The sequence below is a fragment of the Temnothorax nylanderi genome, unplaced genomic scaffold (assembly GCF_030848795.1).
Source record: "Temnothorax nylanderi isolate EJ_2023f unplaced genomic scaffold, tnyl_v1.0 TNYL_tig0041_pilon, whole genome shotgun sequence".
NCBI lineage: Eukaryota > Metazoa > Arthropoda > Insecta > Hymenoptera > Formicidae > Temnothorax > Temnothorax nylanderi.
Window position 1 is genome coordinate 1 of NW_027249103.1, and position 14,404 is coordinate 14,404.

Consider the following 14,404-nt stretch of genomic DNA (forward strand, 5'->3'; position numbering starts at 1 on the left):
CTCAGTAAAATTTTGCACATCATGTATGTATTGTATATTGATGTACATGTTTGTACGTGTGTACATGTAGCGGTTTTTTTTAGTAAGAAGTGTTGCCATTTTTTGCCATAGGCACGCGCAGCGCGCAATCTTGATTCATATTGATGCATTTTTTACATCAGATTACAGAGGCACTGCGTTAAATTTTGAATAAAATTTTTCAATCTGATGTAAAAAAATGCATCAATATGAGATCAAGATTGCGCGAGGTAATACGGCAAAGAGTGACAACACTTCTTACTAAAAAAGAACCTCTACATGTACACATGTACACTCCATATACACATACATACATGATGTGCAAATCCGATCGCCACCTCCCCGTGGTGCACATCAGGTTACGCAAATGCTGACGATATCGTGCTGAAATCATAAAAAAACAGGGATTACTTTAAATTGCGATATCTTGCTAAATAATCGGCGTAGGACAAAGTTTTTTTTTTTTATTGAAAGGGCAAAGTTCGTACTTTGAGATGGTATTAATGATTATGTTCGCCATTTTTGTTAGGCGGTGGAAGACTACAGATTTCAAAATTTTGGATATCTCAAATACGTCCTTATTCAAAGCTGACCACGCCTTGAGTATTAACCTGAGTGAAAATTGAACAAAAGCATCTTATAGTAGAGAGTTTGCTCTGTAAGACCTTTTTTAAACTTTTTTAATTATTCACTGAGTAATTACAGTTTAAAAAAATGGGCAATTTTTACTGACAAAAAGTGAAAAGACCCTAATTTTCTTTCGCAGTGTTTTATGTACAAAACGATATATTCTGTCTGCGAAAGTTGTATAAAAATTAATTGCATAAATTGTATAAGTATAATCTACCTGAATTGTCTATATCTAATTTATGTAAACTGGATTACACGAAATCGAAGCGATTAATGTCTAGCTCTGTCGCGTTCTCTTCTACGATCTCGATCCCTTTCTCTCTCTCGTCTCTCTCCCTCTCTCTATCGTCTCTTCTAGGGCTACTCTGTCCCTGTCCTTATCTTGTGCGACGACGAGTGAGATTTCGGCGATTTGCTGCGTTTACGTTCTCTCCTGTCTCTATCCCTTTCCCTACTTCTCGATCTTGGCTTTTCCTTCTCGATTTCTTCTCGGATCGGAATGCCTCTTGTCCCTGTCTCTGTGACGGTCTCCTGTCTCGTTCGTGATCATCCGGCTTCTTGCGTGGCAGTTCTTGAATTGGTGCAATCTCTTCTTCCTCTGACGATTCGATGCCATCATCCATATCGTCTTCAATAACGATATCTCTCGCTTCTGTGTAACATAATAAACATATAACAGAAGTTTGGCTAAATAAAAGTAATATACTCAAGAAAATATACTCAAATAACGTACCTAGTTCTTATTTTCTTCTAAAACGTGTATTTTTTGAATTCTCGGTAAAATAACGTCGCAAGACCTCTCTTCTCTGAGAAGGGTGTCGATGAATTCGTCCATGTATATGAGCTCGAATACGCCTTGCTTGTTCTGCATTCTGAGCTTTCTGCTATCGTTGAATAATGGTTCAAGGTATTTGTAACAGTCCTGGGAAGAACCAGTCATCTCATATACAATGCGCCCCAAAGCCCAAACGTACTTATACTCCTCGTCTTTATAAATTCGACTATGATGTCTTTCTCAGCTGTATTTGAAGCATTTTTCAATATAAGACAGAGAAATGGCGTAGCTTCACATTGCCGCCGTATACCCCTCCAATAAATCTGAAAGAATAAATATAAGTGAGACTAGAGAAAAACTTCTCACTCATATATATGGGTACAAAAATCGTAGTACCAGCAAGAACAAGGTGATTCCTCGTGGCCAAAATAAGTCGAAATTGTAAAATAACGTTTTATTCTAAGCCTTAGAAAATCTATCAAGTACACTTGACATAATCAGTGACGATGTCAAGTGTACTTGATAGATTTTCAAAACCGAAGCCTATCTAAAAAAACGAAGCCTCGTACAAAAAAAATTATTCTAGAAATTACCTTGTTCTCGCTTGTACTAAGATTTTACATTCATCCTGTATTTGTAGAGGTTATATTTTGCTTTTACTAACCTTAACTCCATTGCTTTGTCGACCAACAGTTCGGCGGTCAAAGCGAAACATTCTTCCTTCCAGTATTTAGAATCGTATATCCGGGATCTGATGATCTTCTCGACCAAATATTGCTGATTTGTCCCGCGAATAGACCTAGCATCTTTCACCGTGCGGTTTGCCATTTTCGAATTCTATTCCGCTATTGTTCTGCTACCATCTACCATCTGCTACGAATTGCCAGCAGCCAGATTGTCACGAATCTTCAATCGGTAGTCACCAGAGGACGCCGATTCGCCGAAAATATACTTTGCGCGAATCGATAAAACTTTGTTTCAAACTCATTTGTTGATAATACGCGCACATTTCGCAGTAATTATTTAAGAAATTTATTTTTATTAATATCTAACGTAATCAGAATTAAGATTTTATATATAGGTATTCTACATATAATTTTATACATAGAATTTTAGGAGAAAGATATTGATTTTTTATTTAAAAAAAATATAATATTGATGTCTTTGAGAACTTTCTCAAACTATTAGAAAAGACTGTTAATAAGATTATTATAATATACAAATTAAAAAATAATATATATAATTATTTTATTTTTTATTGATTTTATCGATATTATATTAGTCTTTTATTAATATAAAAAGAAATTATATATGTATAATACCTTATGTATGTATACATATAGAATTATACATATATAATTTTATACTATTTTAATTTTATATCTTACATTAAGCGTGTATTACACGCTTAACTTTATAAGCGTGATGTCATTTATAGACAAGATTTTTTACACGCTTAACTTTATAAGCGTGATGTCTTTTGCAGACAAGATTTTTTACACGCTTAACTTTATAAGCGCTTATAAAGTTAAGCGTGTAAAAATCTTGTCTGCAAAAGACATCACGCTTATAAAGTTAAGCGTGTAAAAAATCTTGTCTATAAATGACATCACGCTTATAAAGTTAAGCGTGTAAAAAATCTCCCTCTCGTGGTGTGCCACTTTGCAGTGGTGAGAGGGCTCCCTGTATCAACGATCCACTGGGGCAGTACCTTCGGCTTTACCGAAGGGAGGGCCCGGTGGGGAGGTACCGGGTCTAAGAGCACACCGTACCCTCCTCCCAGTTCGCTGGTGAGTGAAGGGTACAATGGGTCCGGCGCTCCCGTCGCGTTGTCTGCGTAGCGACACCCCCGCCGCGAAAGTTAGTTAGGCTGTTAAAGTAATCGCGTCGCGTCGTGTTCTGCTTAGCGACACCCACGGGCCGCGAAAGTTAGTTAGCCGTTTAAGTAATCGCGTCGCGTCGTGTCTGCTTAGCGAACCCACGGGCCGCGAAAGTTAGTTAGCCGTTTAAAGTAATCGCGTCGCGTCGTGTCTGCTTAGCGACACCCACGGCCGCGAAAGTTAGTTAGCCGTTTAAGTAATCGCGTCGCGTCGTGTCTGCTTAGCGACACCCACGGGCCGCGAAAGTTAGTTAGCCGTTTAAGTAATCGCGTCGCGTCGTGTCTGCTTAGCGACACCCACGGGCCGCGAAAGTTAGTTAGCCGTTTAAGTAATCGCGTCGCGTCGTGTCTGCTTAGCGACACCCACGGGCCGCGAAAGTTAGTTAGCCGTTTAAGCAATCGCGTCGCGTCGTGTCTGCTTAGCGACACCCACGGGCCGCGAAAGTTAGTTAGCCGTTTAAGCAATCGCGTCGCGTCGTGTCTGCTTAGCGACACCCACGGGCCGCGAAAGTTAGTTAGCCGTTTAAGCAATCGCGTCGCGTCGTGTCTGCTTAGCGACACCCACGGGCCGCGAAAGTTAGTTAGCCGTTTAAGCAATCGCGTCGCGTCGTGTCTGCTTAGCGACACCCACGGGCCGCGAAAGTTAGTTAGCCGTTTAAGCAATCGCGTCGCGTCGTGTCTGCTTAGCGACACCCACGGGCCGCGAAAGTTAGTTAGCCGTTTAAGGTAATCGCGTCGCGTCGTGTCTGCTTAGCGACACCCACGGGCCGCGAAAGTTAGTTAGCCGTTTAGTAATCGCGTCGCGTCGTGTCTGCTTAGCGACACCCACGGGCCGCGAAAGTTAGTTAGCCGTTTAAGTAATCGCGTCGCGTCGTGTCTGCTTAGCGACACCCACGGCCGCGAAAGTTAGTTAGCCGTTTAGTAATCGCGTCGCGTCGTGTCTGCTTAGCGACACCCACGGGCCGCGAAAGTTAGTTAGCCGTTTAGTAATCGCGTCGCGTCGTGTCTGCTTAGCGACACCCACGGGCCGCGAAAGTTAGTTAGCCGTTTAAGTAATCGCGTCGCGTCGGTCTGCTTAGCGACACCCACGGGCCGCGAAAGTTAGTTAGCCGTTTAAGGTAATCGCGTCGCGTCGTGTCTGCTTAGCGACACCCACGGGCCGCGAAAGTTAGTTAGCCGTTTAAGTAATCGCGTCGCGTCGTGTCTGCTTAGCTACACCCACGGGCCGCGAAAGTTAGTTAGCCGTTTAAGCAATCGCGTCGCGTCGTGTCTGCTTAGCGACACCCACGGGCCGCGAAAGTTAGTTAGCCGTTTAAGTCAATCGCGTCGCGTCGTGTCTGCTTAGCGACACCCACGGGCCGCGAAAGTTAGTTAGCCGTTTAAGCAATCGCGTCGCGTCGTGTCTGCTTAGCGACACCCACGGGCCGCGAAAGTTAGTTAGCCGTTTAAGTCAATCGCGTCGCGTCGTGTCTGCTTAGCGACACCCACGGGCCGCGAAAGTTAGTTAGCCGTTTAAAGCAATCGCGTCGCGTCGTGTCTGCTTAGCGACACCCACGGGCCGCGAAAGTTAGTTAGCCGTTTAAGCAATCGCGTCGCGTCGTGTCTGCTTAGCGACACCCACGGGCCGCGAAAGTTAGTTAGCCGTTTAAGCAATCGCGTCGCGTCGTGTCTGCTTAGCGACACCCACGGGCCGCGAAAGTTAGTTAGCCGTTTAAGCAATCGCGTCGCGTCGTGTCTGCTTAGCGACACCCCACGGGCCGCGAAAGTTAGTTAGCCGTTTAAGCAATCGCGTCGCGTCGTGTCTGCTTAGCGACACCCACGGGCCGCGAAAGTTAGTTAGCCGTTTAAGCAATCGCGTCGCGTCGTGTCTGCTTAGCGACACCCACGGGCCGCGAAAGTTAGTTAGCCGTTTAAGCAATCGCGTCGCGTCGTGTCTGCTTAGCGACACCCACGGGCCGCGAAAGTAGTTAGCCGTTTAAGCAATCGCGTCGCGTCGTGTCTGCTTAGCGACACCCACGGGCCGCGAAAGTTAGTTAGCCGTTTAAGCAATCGCGTCGCGGTCGTGTCTGCTTAGCGACACCCACGGGCCGCGAAAGTTAGTTAGGCCGTTTTAAGCAATCGCGTCGCGTCGTGTCTGCTTAGCGACACCCACGGGCCGCGAAAGTTAGTTAGCCGTTTAAGCAATCGCGTCGCGTCGTGTCTGCTTAGCGACACCCACGGGCCGCGAAAGTTAGTTAGCCGTTTAAGTAATCGCGTCGCGTCGTGTCTGCTTAGCGACACCCACGGGCCGCGAAAAGTTAGTTAGCCGTTTAAGTAATCGCGTCGCGTCGTGTCTGCTTAGCGACACCCACGGGCCGCGAAAGTTAGTTAGCCGTTAAGTAATCGCGTCGCGTCGTGTCTGCTTAGCGACACCCACGGGCCGCGAAAGTTAGTTAGCCGTTTAAGTAATCGCGTCGCGTCGTGTCTGCTTAGCGACACCCACGGGCCGCGAAAGTTAGTTAGCCGTTTAAGTAATCGCGTCGCGTCGTGTCTGCTTAGCGACACCCACGGGCCGCGAAAGTTAGTTAGCCGTTTAAGTAATCGCGTCGCGTCGTGTCTGCTTAGCGACACCCACGGGCCGCGAAAGTTAGTTAGCCGTTTAAGTAATCGCGTCGCGTCGTGTCTGCTTAGCGACACCCACGGGCCGCGAAAGTTAGTTAGCCGTTTAAGTAATCGCGTCGCGTCGTGTCTGCTTAGCGACACCCACGGGCCGCGAAAGTTAGTTAGTTTAGTTATCGCGTCGCGTCGTGTCTGCTTAGCGACACCACGCCGCGAAATTAGTTAGCCGTTTAAAACGTTCATTTTTCGCGGCGGTCTGCGTAGCGAAACCACGTGTAAATGCCGTTTTAGTTGATAATCGCGTCGCGTCGTCGTGCGCGACGCGCGACCCAAGCGAACGTTAGCCGTTTAAGTAATCGCGTCGCGTCGTGTCTGCTTAGCGACACCCACGGCCGCGAAAGTTAGTTAGCCGTTTAAGTAATCGCGTCGCGTCGTGTCTGCTTAGCGACACCCACGGGCCGCGAAAGTTAGTAGCCGTTAAGTAATCGCGTCGCGTCGTGTCTGCTTAGCGACACCCACGGGCCGCGAAAGTTAGTTAGCCGTTTAAGTAACGCGTCGCGCGTGTGTCTGCTAGCCGCGAAGTAAAAAAAAAAAGAAAAAGTAAGCCCGCGAAAGTTATTAGCGTTTATAGTAATCGCGTCGGTCGGCCTTGTTAGCGACACCCACGGGCCGCGAAGTTAGTTGCCGGTTAACGTTCGCGAATCGCGTCCGTCGTGTCTGCTTAAGCGACACCCACGGGCCGCGAAAGTTAGTTAGCCGTTTAAGTAATCGCGTCGCGTCGTGTCTGCTTAGCGACACCCACGGGCCGCGAAAGTTAGTTAGCCGTTTAAGTAATCGCGTCGCGTCGTGTCTGCTTAGCGACACCCACGGGCCGCGAAAGTTAGTTAGCCGTTTAAGTAATCGCGTCGCGTCGTGTCTGCTTAGCGACACCCACGGGCCGCGAAAGTTAGTTAGCCGTTTAAGTAATCGCGTCGCGTCGTGTCTGCTTAGCGACACCCACGGGCCGCGAAAGTTAGTTAGCCGTTTAAGTAATCGCGTCGCGTCGTGTCTGCTTAGCGACACCCACGGGCCGCGAAAGTTAGTTAGCCGTTTAAGTAATCGCGTCGCGTCGTGTCTGCTTAGCGACACCCACGGGCCGCGAAAGTTAGTTAGCCGTTTAAGTAATCGCGTCGCGTCGTGTCTGCTTAGCGACACCCACGGGCCGCGAAAGTTAGTTAGCCGTTTAAGTAATCGCGTCGCGTCGTGTCTGCGGAACGACACCACGCTTACAAAGTTACTTACGGGGAGCGCGCTTTTAGCGCTATAAGCGTGCTCTGTCTTTGTTCAACTTTCAGTAAGTAACAGAGATAGAATGACGTTGTCAGCGCTAATAGCGTCTCCCCGAACGCACCTTTAATCGAATCGTTCATTTGTTTCAGAAAATAACGACGCAGAAGATAACGTCGGAGCAGCGAGGGAATCCTGCGAAGCTGACATCCCGAGCAGCCTGAGAGGAGGAGGAGGCCTAGGATAGGCATCGGGCATCGGCGTACCAACACTTCTGGTAAAAAACTCATAAACTACATTAATTCCTACATTAAACCGTGTTTCGGAATTTAAGTTAGTAAAAAAAAATATTTTGAAAAATTTGATTCAAGTTGATTCTAACGTAGAAACCTTTTTCGAAGAAGTAATTTAAAATATAATATTAATCTGAATAACGAATAAGATGTTCGATGCGCGTGACACGTATTTAATCGATTCGATTATTTTTATGTTACAGAAAATATCCGCGCGGGAAGGAGCATCATCTTCGTATCGAGGGAACACGAGTGACATCCCGAGCAGTCTGAGAGGAGGTGGAGGCCTGGAAGAGGCATAAGGCGCCGGCGGAACAACATGCGGTAAATATAATTGGTTTATACATATTGTGTCTTTCGCGGAAAGTTTAACCAATCGGTTTTTCAATCGAATAGTAAAGATAGTCAGAGAGTAGAAATTAAAAAAGAGTTTAATTTTTTAAATTCTATTTTGAATTCTTGTGTTCAGTAAATAGAGTATACTTTCAAGAAGTTAAACGTGTTTTTTTATTAAATTTATTTAATTAAAAGAAATATAGAATTCCGTGTTTTACCTTCGGTAATTATTTTTCGAAATACAGACTGTCTCTTTTCTTCCCTGCTCTAATAATATTCAGGACGTTAAACTTTGCGAAATTGACGAAACTATACAGCTATTTGTTTGTTTCCCTCTCTAATAGGTTTAAAAAAGCCAACGCCGATTCAGCAGAATTGCATTCCTCAAATACTGACGGGCAAAGATTGCATAGGCTGCGCCAAGACCGGTAGTGGCAAAACTCTAGCATTTGCCCTGCCTGTTTTGCAAAAATTATGCGAGGATCCATATGGTATATTTGCTCTTGTGTTAACGCCAGCGAGGGAACTAGCTTTTCAGGTGATAAATTTTACTTTCTTATTGTCGTTACTTGCAATATAAATTGTTTTATATTTGTGAGATTTGTCAGATCATCTAATAAGTAACGTAGTAATTTTACATACTTAAAAATAATAGAGAATAATTTTGATTGTGTACTGCATTGTACATGTATGGTATCGTAAGCAAAGGATAGAAAATTTACTAGAAAGATGGAAAGGAAGAGAGAAAGAAATAACAAATATCTAATTTATCAGAACTTTTAGTAGTTCTATTATGTTTATTTAAATTAATTGTATTACTCTTGGAACGATCTGATATTTGTACAAAACAGCCATGCTTGCGGTTAATTATAATAAATCTTATTATATTTAATGGAATTATTTTAGATTGCTGATCAGTTTGCTGCTATTGGCAAGGCTATCAACCTGAAAAAATGTGTGATTGTTGGCGGCATGGATATGGTGGCACAAGGATTGGAATTGTCGAAACAGCCACATATAGTTGTAGCTACACCTGGTCGACTAGCAGATCATTTGGACAGTTGCGATACGTTCTCCCTGCAGAAGATCAAATTTTTAGTGTTGGACGAGGCTGATAGACTGCTCGGTGGCCATTTTGATGAACAACTTAAGAAAATGTTTGCTGCATTACCCAAGCAGAAACAAGTATTGTTCTTTAGCGCTACAATGACAGACGCTCTTGACAAAATGCAGCAAATAGCTTCTGATAAGGTATATCTCGATAAAACAACTGTATGTTATGTTACATTACGGCTAGCAGGAATAAAATGACAACTTTTCTAGGTTTTTACGTGGCAAGAGGAAGATGACGCTGGTATTGCCACAGTAAAGGAATTGGATCAACGTTACGTGTTGTGTCCTAAGGATGTGCTTGATTCGTATCTGATAGAAGTAATTAGGACATTTCGCGCCACCGATAAAAATGGTTCCATCATGATATTCACGGATACTTGCAAGTAAAGAATACAATTGCTCTTGTCACGTAACATAAAAGATCTTTCAAAGATTACGTATCTAGATCTAATTTATATATTATTATTTTGTGTTGTATTTAGACACTGTCAATTATTATCAATGACGTTGAATGATGTTGGATTTACGAACGTGGCTCTTCACGCGATGATTAAGCAAAAGGAACCTTTAGCAGCGCTAAACGAGTTCAAGTCAAACCACGTACAGATATTAATTGCTACCAATGTCGCGGCGAGAGGCCTCGATATTCCCACGGTGGAATTAGTCATTAATCATACAATACCGAATGTACCGAAGGAATACATTCATAGAGTCGGTAGAACAGCTCGCGCAGGTAAAAACGGTATGGCGATAAGCTTGATAACTCCACACGATATCAAATTATTGCACGCGATCGAAGATGCCATAGGTACTAAATTAACGGAATACAAAGTAGACGGTGAGTACATGTCCTATTTTGCGTTTCTTTTTTTTTTTTCAATAAAGATGGCTCAAAATCACATCTGATCCCTTAATTGATGTTAGACAAGGAAATCGTTACAATCTTGACGCAAATATCGGTGGCAAAACGGGAAGCGGAAATCAAATTGGATGAAACTGATTTTTACGAAAAGAAAATGATCTATAAACAAAAAAAGTTAATTTTAGAAGAATTCGAAGGAGGAATGCAACTTCCGGATGAGGTAGATACCTGGAAGGAGGAGAGAGAGGAACATAGGAAGAGAAAAGAGCGAAGAAACAAAAATTTTAAGTTTCTTGAGACACAACGGTTTGTGTTAAAACACACACAACCTAATATATAATATATGTAATAAAAAACACCAAATGTACAACATACATTATGCCTGTTCGTATAACTTGTGATACAATGATAAGTAATACTACTGTTATCTTTTTACCATAGTTGTATTAATTCATTAAAGAAAAAAAAGTAAAAATACGTTATGTCGCACCCAAATTGCACCACATTATAATTTATATTTAAATAATAATAAGTAATAATGCACATTGTACTAAGTGCATAATTACTTCAAAGATAAATGTATAAAAATATGTGACTAAGATATGTTTTTTTTTATTGTTTTTAAAGACGTTTTTAACGTTTTATTTTTGTTTCGTTCAAACTTGGTATTAACTACTCGCAGTTTTATATAAATATCTTGTAAATTTAAATATTTATAAAATCATCTATTGATGTCATCTACATCTATGTATATTATGTCTGTGTGACAAGTCCTGGATATTACAAATGTATGGAATAAAATGTAATTGAAAAGGCAACTTTATATTTAAAAAAATATCATACGGCTACGTGTGAAGAGAATAACGCGCTTTTAAGATATTTAGAGGCGCGCTCTAATCTTTTCTTCGTTCTGTATTAAGTTTAATTTTTGTAAGAAGGCGTAGAGCTCGGCAACGTATTCCTTAGGATACGTGTAGAAGTGGGCAACGTGCGGCGACTCCTCGAATATCTTCATGTACGTCTGCAACATATAAATGCATACGTCTCTTACGTGATTCTCTCATGAGCCAGCAAACGCGAGGCGTTACCTTTATTCCTAAAGATTCCCAGGTATCGCGCACAGACAAATTGCTGTTTACAGCTCCAACAGGATCGGTTTTGCTCATGAATAGTAATGCTGGCACGCGTACACTGGTGGTATGAAATATCTGACTGGATCGAATGTAATACTGTGTCGCTTGCTGATGGAATGTCTTCATATGATATCTAAAAAGTAACTTGATATTAATTAGAGATACTTATTTGTTTGGTGTTTGATCTTGTCCCTGTTGCTTACTCTACGTATTTCTGTAGCACAGATTGCAGCACCGTGTTTTTCGGGAATACCGCACGAGGAAAACCAATCGCGATCTGACTGACATCGGCTATACTGTCCCACACTTGTCCGACAATTCTGTCAGTAATGTTATTGTATTTATCCTTATTGCTTTCTATCAAATCTAAAGCTTCACCCCACATGTAACCGCCTACCGAAAACCCGTGTAACAGAATTTGTTGGTAACTTTCATTTTGCTTTAAGAAAGTTAATAAATCCGCTGCCACTAGCTGAAAACAAACTTCGAAAATTGTAACAAATGGATTAAAATCCTTCTTGTGGACGATTTACGATTTGTGACAGAATTCTATTTACAGTTTATACATAAAGTAGAGAATCGTGTAACAAATTGTAAATTGTCTAAAGCAGATCTACCATGTGTACTTACTCTAGAGCCCTTCACAGGCCACATGAGCTGCCAAGGCGTAAGGGATACCACTGCCACGTCAAAACCTTGTTCCATATACAAATTAACAAACTTCATGACGTGCCGTCGCTTTGATAACAGCTAACAGCCAAGTGAGGATAACCAACAAAGGACGATCGTTTGTTAGATTTATATTCTGAGCAACGTTCTTGGACGATATAATACGACTATCTTGCGTAAGAAACTCAATGTTCTTCGAGACATGGTGCGAGGATATCATGCGTGTTAACTGCCCGATACCCTGAAAGAAATGACAAACGTGATAACGCAAAGTGACAAACGTGGCACGAGGGAACGCACGATGTCACGAGCAGTCATTTTTCAAGCAGTCCCAGAGACATGCATAAAAGTGTTCCGCACCCACACCCTCGCACACTTTCTCCAGTAAGGAGTTAGTTCTGGTAAAATAATGTCCCCATAAATTTTTATATTACGCTCACGCACAAATCTACATATTATTTACGAATATAACAGCCAAAAAATGCTGCAAAGATAATAACGTGGATCGTACCTGTCAAAATGATCAGATCCATCTTCTAGGCCCAAGAGGACGCCGCTTAAAAAACCACTTAATCCTGGTCTCAACCTTTCGCCGAGTGGCACAAAGTGCGTCTCATATACCGTTAACAATGACGGCCTGACATTCATAGCAGCATGACCCAATAACGGAAATAGCCCTAATCGAGAACAGACGAGTATACAGAATGTACCAAAGTAGCCTACCATTATTTCTTTCACGTTTCTCGACAGGTGACGCTTACCTGCGCTATAAATGAAGAGCTCATGGCTGAGCCTATTAGTGCCCATACACTTAAAAATAATGTCGTACGTTTCTAAAGCTTTTAAGTGAACACCAGAAGGTAACGCCGGATGCATGCATTGGGCTAATCTCTTTGATATTTTGATTCTCCTTGGAATAACGGGAAACTTCATGGCTCAACAGTACTTTGTTGAGCTTTCCCAAGGCAGAAATTAAATCTGCCCATTCGCTCGTGTACTCGAAGCTTTTCAGGGCCTTGTCGACAGCGGACACATAGCTGTATGACAAATATATATAACATATCACAACGAGTTCTTTGAACTGTACAAATGCCAAGTGATAAAATATAAACTATTACAATTATTACAATTATTACTGAGCCGCATGTGCCAGTGATGCTAAACATGCTAATCTACTTACACCCGATACTTCGAGTCCTTCATCAACTCGTACTCCTCTAGAGCGATGGAACCCATTGTTGCGTCTCTCTCTCTCTATATCTTTCGCGACTAAACGAACTACGCTGCGACGATGCTGTTCCTCCACGTCACTTTACATGATTCCAGATTTCTACCTCACCGCAGCCTGAATCTTCTAATCACGTGACCAAATTTGACGCTCGAATCCAGCGTCGAGCGTCATCCGTCATCGTGAAATCGCACCTTAAGGCTGAGTTTCCACTGAGCGCGTCCTGCGTCGCGTTATCACAAGTTAACCAATCAAAACATCCAATTTTATTACATTACTTGTGACGGGATGTTTAGATTGGTTAACGACAGACGACGCGACGCGTGACGCGCTCAGTGGAAACTCAGCCTAAGGCTGGGGTCCCATGGAGCGGATTACGCGGAAGCGGAACGAGCGTATCACCAATCACGGCATCATTCTGATAGAACCCTTTCAAAGATTCCGTCGAAACGATCCCGTGATTGGTGATAGGCTCGTTCCGCTTCCGCGTAATCCGCTCCATGGGACCCCAGCCTCAGCGGTCAGCGTCGAGAGATGCCCGCAATTATCGTCATTTCGTCGCGCATTGCGAACAAACCCGTCGATGCCTTCGGCGCGCAATCTGTCAATTTGAAAATCGTAATGCGAAGAGGAGTTCGTTTGACGGCAAAGGTTTGACGAGTCTCTCCATGAAAAATGAGATAACTCACGAAAGAGAAGAAGGGTAAGCGCGTTCAAGGAAAGCGCGTTCGAAGGAAATTGATCTAATAAATTGAAAAAGTTGAGAGATTCTTTGATCGAAAAAGAATTTAATTGTTACATTCGACAAGAATATCCATACGACTGAAGACTAGGATAATCGGTCAATATTAAACATAGATTAAGGTAATTTCCATCGTTATTTTCTGTTATTTATCTGTTTTCCGGAACAATAAGCACAATAAGTCCCGGCCTCGATACACCCAGAATGTGCCTGGATGTATTGAGGATGACCTGACATCTGTGCTATTTGAGTATGATTTTCATTTTTATTCTTTCAACATGCATCTTTCATCTGCTATTTACGAATTTGCTCTTATTAATGAGACTTATTCTTCATCAGATGTTCTATCCAGTTGAACTGCTTTCCCCTCGACGAAGGAGCAAATTAGCTCCTTGTTGGCTCGCTGCAACGAGCAGCGAGAAATTATTTAAAAGACACTATCCATCTGGTGCTATAAAGAAGATAAACACTGTAGAAACTTGGTAAATTATTTTGTTTATGTGCTTTTAATATTGAATATTTATAATGACATTTTTTTTTTCAATTTTGACACTTTTGTTTGCATTTTATATTACATCGCCAGCAAGCAAATTTTGGAAATAATGCAGTTGCGCAACAGATCAGATAGATTTAGCTTATATCTGTCATCACAATTAATGTGCGGCATAACAAGAATTCATCGTTTACAGGTTGTATATTATCAGAGTAAGTTCAATTCTATATATATTTATTAATGATATCACCTATGCCAGTTTATGTAATCTCATTACTTCTCAGAGGAAGTTTTTGAAATGCAACAAAAATTTGACTCTGGCGGCGGCGGCGGAGGCGGCGGCGGAGGCGGAGGCGGAGGCGGCGGCGG

The 14,404-nt window shown here is 42.7% G+C and overlaps 2 protein-coding genes, 1 long non-coding RNA gene and 2 pseudogenes across 3 annotated transcripts; 2 read left to right on the forward strand and 3 right to left on the reverse strand.

Annotated features, from left to right (window-relative positions):
- Positions 1-1,008: 1,008 nt before the first annotated feature.
- LOC139771629 (pre-mRNA-splicing factor 38-like) lies at positions 1,009-2,251 on the reverse strand (annotated as a pseudogene).
- Positions 2,252-3,229: 978 nt separating this feature from the next.
- On the forward strand, positions 3,230-10,247 carry LOC139771503 (probable ATP-dependent RNA helicase DDX49). The gene is made up of 6 exons (XM_071704313.1): positions 3,230-3,287; positions 8,140-8,333; positions 8,702-9,046; positions 9,119-9,291; positions 9,391-9,746; positions 9,833-10,247. The coding sequence occupies exons 1-6, from the start codon at positions 3,230-3,232 to the stop codon at positions 10,108-10,110; spliced, it is 1,404 nt and encodes a 467-aa protein (XP_071560414.1). The 3' UTR covers positions 10,111-10,247.
- LOC139771509 (uncharacterized) lies at positions 10,136-12,934 on the reverse strand (annotated as a pseudogene).
- Positions 11,877-12,808, reverse strand: LOC139771504 (protein DOP1A-like). The gene is made up of 5 exons (XM_071704314.1): positions 12,753-12,808; positions 12,427-12,609; positions 12,334-12,365; positions 12,084-12,249; positions 11,877-11,970 (listed from the first exon to the last, which is right to left on the reverse strand). Exons 1-5 carry the CDS (start codon positions 12,806-12,808, stop codon positions 11,877-11,879), a joined length of 531 nt encoding a protein of 176 aa, XP_071560415.1.
- A 495-nt stretch (positions 12,935-13,429) lies between the features above and the next one.
- Positions 13,430-14,375, forward strand: LOC139771633 (uncharacterized). Its single transcript, XR_011717940.1, has 4 exons — positions 13,430-13,664; positions 13,882-14,024; positions 14,126-14,247; positions 14,320-14,375. It is a non-coding gene; the product is annotated as an uncharacterized lncRNA (long non-coding RNA).
- Positions 14,376-14,404: the final 29 nt, after the last annotated feature.